This window comes from Theobroma cacao, chromosome 4, assembly GCF_053813885.1.
Source record: "Theobroma cacao isolate CCN51 chromosome 4, ASM5381388v1, whole genome shotgun sequence".
NCBI lineage: Eukaryota > Viridiplantae > Streptophyta > Magnoliopsida > Malvales > Malvaceae > Theobroma > Theobroma cacao.
The window spans coordinates 37,999,219-38,006,851 of NC_142642.1; the positions used below are offsets into that span (position 1 = coordinate 37,999,219).

Consider the following 7,633-nt stretch of genomic DNA (forward strand, 5'->3'; position numbering starts at 1 on the left):
ATTCGCCCTCACCACACATTTAATTGCTTTAATTGTTTGCATGTAAGGTGAAATTAGTTTTTTTAATAGGTTTAATTTTTAACAGTCAAATTTTAATCAATAGTTAACTATAATTAAGAATGTAATCAATATTTTATAATCAGGTGACTTGCATTTTTTTATATAATTAAATAAGATTAAAATATCATATAATTGAATTTGAGTAGTAAAACTATTACCTTATACAGGTTCGAGTAGTAATGTTAAAATTCTCATTACTTGAACCAGATTATAAATAATATTTTTTAATACTAAATTTTAATTTTATATTAATTTAAACTTAAACTATTCAATACTTTTAGTTTTTAATAATCAAATGTTAATGAACAGTTAAATGTAAGTATGTAACCCTCTAATACCTGAAATAATTTCATGATTTTCAATCAAAATATAAATGAATTAAGCCCAATACTCCACGTATATTATTTTTAACATTCAAATTCGTTTAAAAAATCATTTATTATTACTTTAAAATTTATCAAAAGTATTTGGTTATTGACCATTCTTTCTTTTGATCAAGAAGCGTTGTCTTTATATGGTCAATGCACTACTCTAATAATCAAGAAGGTCCCAACTTTGATATTTTTTTCCTTGAACATTTATCAAAATTCATACCATATTTAATCCACTCAGTAGTAGGTTAGGTGTGGATGTGCCCACACACACACACACACACGTAATAAAATTGTACATGATTTCCGATCCAACTTAATTTTTGTTACAGTTGAATTGTTTGATTAATGATTTGAGTAATCAAAATCGTCTTTGCTCAAGTTTTGAACTTAACGAATTTAGTTGAAAGTTTGATTGAGAATTTTGATAGTCAGTTTCTTTTTTTTTTTTTTTTGTCAAAAAGAAAAATCTACAAATTGTTGAAACTTAATGTGCATTGAATGCGTCCATAAATTGCTAACCTTGTTAATTCACGCAATGAATGACTCAAATGTAGATATGGAAAAAAAATTCCTCTTATCCTGTCTTTTAGAGGAAAATAAAATTCAGAAGAAGAACATTCCTTTATAAGATGAAAATTTGACTATTAGTTAGTCTTTTATATGCTGGTAGAATATGTCAACTTTTGCGATATCAATTTTTCTCAAGTGTCCCTTTATCTCACAAGGATCAAATTTCTATAAAAGAAGACAAAAATGGAACCTAGAAAACAAAAATTAAGTATTCATTTAACTTCTAATCCAAATCTTATATTAAATTATTGTTTTTCTTTTCATTTTTTACAAGGAACTGTCTTGGTTCCAAATTTATGAAACCAAGTGGTCTCGAGTAGCACAAATTGTCAATTAAATTATAACCAAAAATAGGAAAAGATATAGACCCATTTTTTAAAAATTTTAAACATTAAATTCAAATTGTATTGAGTTATTTTAATGTCACGAATCTGACATTAGTAACAAATGAAATGAATCTTGATTTATAAATAAGAAATTTCTTTTATCTAATAAACATATTTTTTAAATTAAAAATACAAATTCTTATAAAAATATATTCAACTCTTTATTAATATGAAACTTTTATAAAAATATTAAAATCGAGATAAATCAAAATCAAGGTAAGTAGCCTTGACTTTATAAGAAAACATGAAAAATTAGATGACAGCTTGCTTACTTATTAGGAATTGGATAGCAATTGGATTAAGTTCCTAAATCAAAAAAGTTTAAGGCGTAATTAACAATATACTATTCTAATACGATCACTAATCACAAGAAGGACCACTCCCTTAAAAGCGCGTAGGAAACACTCTCCTTTTTCTCTTTCTAAAAAATCTATGCTGCAGTGTATACCGTGTGCCTAATTATGTTATGCCTTGTTTGTCTAGCAGGTCATTGAAATGTTTACTAACTACAATTATTGTAATTCTTGTTAGTATTTTTAAGGAATGTTTCTTTGAGATTGATGAATGTTTTCATTAACTGTACAAAGAATTACATTTATTCACAACATTATCAAATTTGTATAACCTAAACATGTAATAATTTGAATGAACAAGATGATGGTAGTCATAGAGATGGTAATTCTAATAATTTGAGATATTTAATTTATTTATTAAGTTCAAACCCTTTTTATCTTCATTTTAGAGCAACACATCACTTGACGTAATGACAATTCAGTTATAAAAATATTATAGAGATATATAGGGTCATATAAATGATATATATATATATATATATATATATATATAATTGCAATAGTTGTCATTTTTGCTTTCCTATGCGCTTTGCCACAACGATGGAAGAATTTGTGAATATAAAATAACATCATAATATAATAAGAATGAATTATAATTGTTTATGAAATTACCTTACATGTAAGATTACATTCGTTTAATCATAATATGATAAGAATGAATATAGTTATTGATATGGATGTATTTGTTCACATCCGATAAGACGTATTTTTAATACAAAATATATTTATGGTAGATGAAATTAAGAGACTAAATAGGGTCATTTTTAGAAATAAACAGTAAAATTGAAGTATGACATATCTACTACTATATGATTAAAACATGGTGGATGGAGATAAGATGGCATGGATGGCAAGTTAAAAAAAAAAAAATCCCAATAATGAGTGCGCCCAAACAAGGCTTGAGGATTTGAAACATGTTGCATTGTAAAAGGACGATATCCCACGCGCCGTAAGTTGAAAATGAAAGAAAAGACTATCGTGGCACCAAACAACCAATAAAAGGGAAAATGAAATAGGTTTGGATTGGGAAGCTTAGATTGAATTGCAAGAAAATGATAAAAGAGAAATATAAAGTACTAAAATTAGCACAAAAAAAAAAAAAGAAAGAAAGAAGGAAAGTAAAGCCTCGGGGTGGGGGGTGGGAGGGGGGGAGAGAGAGAGAGAAATAAAACAAATCTTTTGGGGTGTGACGAGGACGTTTTGGTTCGAAAGAGCGTCCAAGTTCTCTTCATGTAAGAAGGTGGGTCCCAGGCTTTTCCCTCTCTTCTTCGCCTTGTCTCTCTCTTCCTTTTTTTAATTTTTTCAGCTTCTTACAAAAACAACGGCGCTAACTTACATATATACATACCCCTTTTCCTTTTCCTCTTAAAACCTCTCTCTCTCTCTCTCTCTCTCTCTCTCATTTCTTCTGAGAAACTGTTTTTCGGTTTTTGAGTTTTTTGGGGTGTGCTTCTCTGCTTTTGTTTGAAATTTGAAAGAGAATTTAGAGGAAAAAACAAATATTAAACAAAAAGAAAACCAGATTGTTTGCTATATAAAGGAAAGCTTTGAAGAAGGAAAAAAGAAGGGGACCCAAGTCGACCAGACCAGACATAAAACTCAAAAACCACCTTGTTCTAGCCGCTTCTTCTTATTCTTGTTTGTGTTATTGTTGTTAGCTTCACCGCCTCCTGGTTTGGTTTTTGTTTCAGCGGTTGAAAAAAACAAAAAATAAGGAAAATACCCCGGAAGCTTTTGGAATAAAAAAACCATCTTTTGTTTTCGTTTTTTCTTCTTTGGTTTTGGTGCTTTGAACCTGTCAAATGAACGGCGAGTGATTGAATTGGAATGTGAAAAACTTCTACTTGGAGTCGTCGAAGATATGTCTCTGGCTTTGCATGTGGTAGAAACTCAAAAGATCTGAAGGTGGTTCTTGTCCTGGCTTCGAGTTTCAGGTAAGTTTTTCCTTTTTTGGTTTTTAAATTTCCGGGTTTTCTTTTTTGGCATATTTTGAGGCTGCATTTCTGGGATTATCAGTCAGAAGAAATGGGTTGGTTTCTGTTGCTTATACTGGTGTTAAGGTTTTTTTTTTTTTTTTTGGTTTCTGGGTTATATTGTTTTTAAGTTTTTTTGTTTTGTTTTGTTTTTGTGGGGGCTGCCCTTCGAAAGCTTATTCCTTTTTCCTTTTTTTTGGGTTATATAAGCTATAAAAAATTGTATTTCTTTTGAGTGAAGAAAATGTCGTGTTCTTTTGTTACTGTACTATTTGATAATTCATATTATATAAGCTAATAAAAATCAGATAAGATTTTTGGGCTAAATTATTTTGACCAACCAAAATTAATTAAGTTTACTAATTCTGGGATGTACAGTGTTTTAGATCTTAATTCAATGCTATTAAATCTAATATTTTGGTGGGTTTTTAATATTTTTCGACAGTATTGAGTCGTCTTTCTATTACAGGCAATGAGAATTGAAGCTTGGAATTCTAAGTTTGTAGCTCAGGTGAGCTGTGTTTCAGATAGAGGCGTTAAGTGTTTAGAAATAACTGAAATGGTTTATCAATAAATGGATTGAAAAAGGGTAGCAGTCCGTTTGGATGCAATGTTAAAAGCATTAGCTCCTGGGCTGTTGATTTCTTCACTTCTCATATCGGTATCAACGGCAGATAATGGCTTTCCGAGGTGTAATTGTGATGATGAGGGAAGTTTTTGGAGCATTGAGAGCATCTTAGAGACTCAAAGAGTGAGTGATTTCTTGATTGCTGTGGCATATTTTTCGATCCCTATTGAGCTGCTTTACTTTGTTAGCTGCTCAAACGTGCCATTCAAATGGGTCCTCTTTCAGTTCATCGCCTTCATTGTCCTATGTGGATTGACCCATTTGCTAAATGGGTGGACCTATGGCCCCCATCCTTTTCAACTTATGTTGGCTCTCACTGTGTTCAAGATTCTCACTGCTTTGGTCTCATGTGCCACTGCTATTACTCTTATCACGCTCATTCCTTTGCTTCTCAAAGTGAAGGTGAGAGAATTTATGTTGAAGAAAAAGGCTTGGGACCTTGGGCGGGAAGTTGGTATTATAATGAAACAGAAGGAGACTGGATTGCATGTCCGCATGCTCACTCAAGAAATTCGTAAATCATTGGATAGGCATAACATTTTGTACACAACAATGGTTGAATTGTCCAAGACATTAGGTTTGCAAAATTGTGCTGTTTGGATGCCTAATGAGATTAAGACAGAAATGAATCTGACTCATGAACTCAAAGGAAGGAACTATTCATTTAATTTTACCATTCCCATTACTGATCCAGATGTTGTAAGGATTAAAGGGAGTGATGGAGTGAATATCCTCAAGCCAGACTCAGCACTTGCTACTGCAAGCAATGGAGAGTATGGTGAGCCAGGACCAGTGGCTGCAATTCGGATGCCAATGCTTCGTGTATCCAATTTTAAAGGGGGAACTCCTGAGCTAGTTCAGACATGCTATGCTATCTTGGTTTGTCTTCTTCCAAGTGAACAACATAGATCATGGAGCAACCAGGAGCTAGAGATAGTTAAAGTGGTTGCTGATCAGGTTGCTGTTGCACTTTCTCATGCTGCAGTTCTTGAAGAATCCCAACTCATGAGGGACAAGTTGGTTGAGCAAAATCGGGCATTACAGCTGGCAAGGCAGAATGCTATGAGGGCAAGCCAGGCTAGAAATGCATTTCAGAAGGTAATGAGTGATGGAATGAGGAGGCCTATGCACTCGATTTTAGGCTTGCTTTCCGTGATGCAGGATGGAAATTTGAATAATGATCAGCGCATTATTGTTGATGCGATGATGAAGACCAGCAATGTCCTATCAACTTTGATAAATGATGTGATGGATATTTCAACAATGGATAGTGGAAGATCCCCATTGGATAGGAGATCTCTCCGATTACATTCCATGATAAAAGAAGCTGCTTGCCTTGCCAAGTGCTTGTGTGTTTATAGGGGATTTGGTTTTTCAATTGAGGTTGAGAAGTCCTTGCCTGATCTTGTTTTCGGTGATGAAAGGAGAGTTTTTCAGGTGATACTGCATATGGTTGGGAGTCTCTTGGATGGCAATAATGGAGGGGGAACTGTAACACTTCGGGTGTTTTCAGAGAATGGTAGTCAGGAACGGAATGATCAGAGACGGGCAGCCTGGAGGCAAAGCTCTTCTGATGCAGATGTACATATCAGGTTTGAAATTAGGATTGAAAGCAATTCTCAATCAGAGGGCTGCTCAACGTCGGACGTACAGCACAGTGGGAGAAGATACCACAGCCATGGAGCTGAGGAACGCTTGAGCTTCAGCATTTGCCAAAAGCTAGTGCAGGTAAGAATGGTAAATTTTTTCTGCTGAGAGAGAAAGAGAGTAATAGAGTATTAAGAACATATAAAATCTGCAACATGATAGCGCATTAAGTAGGATAAAGAGTTTTTATCATCTGATAAGTTGCTGATGAAACGTCCTGCATCTGGTTTTCTATTATTAGTTAATTGCATGTATGGCATGTCATGCTCGCTGTTCCCTATATATGTCTAAGGCTTTGGATGCTTGGATATATTCTGAAACCATATTAGAGTTTTCCATTTGGATGCTTGATAGTTTCTTTAAGGAAGTGGCTAAGCGGGAAGTGTTGATTTTTTCTGCAAGTGATTAGTGCAAGCTGAAATTTTTAATTGTGATGCAGTAAAAGAGGCTATACCCCTATGATAATAATATTTTTTTAATACTACTTTTTGATTAATTTATTTCTGATGATCTCAAAAAAATTTGCAGCTGATGCATGGGAATATCTGGGTAGTACAAAATCCTCAAGGTTCTGCTCAAAGCATGGCACTTGTTATTCGGTTTCAAGTCCGACCATCCATCACCATAACAATGACTGAGTCCGGAGAATCTTCAGACCAGCCACGTTCCAACTCTCTTTTCAGGGGCTTGCAAGTTTTACTGGCTGATAATGATGATGTGAACCGTGCTGTGACTCGAAAGCTTCTTGAGAAGTTGGGATGCACTGTTTCTGCTGTGTCATCTGGATTTGAATGCCTTAGTGCTATTGGGACAGCCTCATCTCCTTTTCAGATTGTTATTTTGGAGCTTCAGATGCCTGAGTTGGATGGATATGAAGTTGCACTGAGAATTCGTAAGTACCGAAGTCGAAGTTGGCCATTGATTGTTGCCATGACTGCTAGTGGCGATGAAGATGTCTGGGAAAGATGTTCGCAGATTGGAATGAATGGAGTTATTCGAAAACCAGTGCTATTACAAGAAATTGCCATTGAGCTTCGAAAAGTCCTGACGCAGGCAAACAAAGTTGTGTGATGAGACCTGCTTTAAGTTGCAGAACTCTGGCAGCCTTGAATCTTTCAAATCAATTTGGGGTTTCCATAGACTAAGAAAACATCTTTTGGCCCCTTCAATTCCCCTACGTGCTTCCTGCATAGAGATGTTACACACACAACCTTCACAGTCAAAATGGTATACAAAGTTAGCTCCTTCACCTTTTCCCCCCTTGATGTGCTCAAGCTCTTGTGCAATTGCATAGATAGTTTCAGATCTAATCATTAGTTTACTAGAATTCTCTTCAACACATCATTCTAATAAAATAGATTACATGCACAGTGCAAAACTAGCTAGATAAAGTTATTGCAGGTTCGAATTCAGTTGGTACAGCAATTTGGGAACATACTTAGAGTGCTATAGTATAGATACAACTTGGCAATTGTAAGGCAGTTTATTCTGTGCCATTTGGAAAGAAATGGTTCATAGACAATTGGAAATCTCTAGGTGAAACATTTCGCAGAAGTTGTATTTGTAGAAAGTTGTTCATCAGCCTGCCTTGTGCCGTGCTAGTTCTGCCTTCTGTCATAATTGAAATTTCAGTTGAACATGA

General features: G+C 34.3%; 1 protein-coding gene across 1 annotated transcript; it reads left to right on the forward strand.

The window, feature by feature from the left end:
- The first annotated feature begins 3,090 nt into the window (after positions 1–3,090).
- On the forward strand, positions 3,091–7,633 carry LOC18603161 (ethylene receptor 2-like). The gene is made up of 3 exons (XM_007034976.3): positions 3,091–3,677; positions 4,186–6,072; positions 6,520–7,633. Exons 2-3 carry the CDS (start codon positions 4,327–4,329, stop codon positions 7,060–7,062), a joined length of 2,289 nt encoding a protein of 762 aa, XP_007035038.3. The 5' UTR covers positions 3,091–3,677; positions 4,186–4,326; the 3' UTR covers positions 7,063–7,633.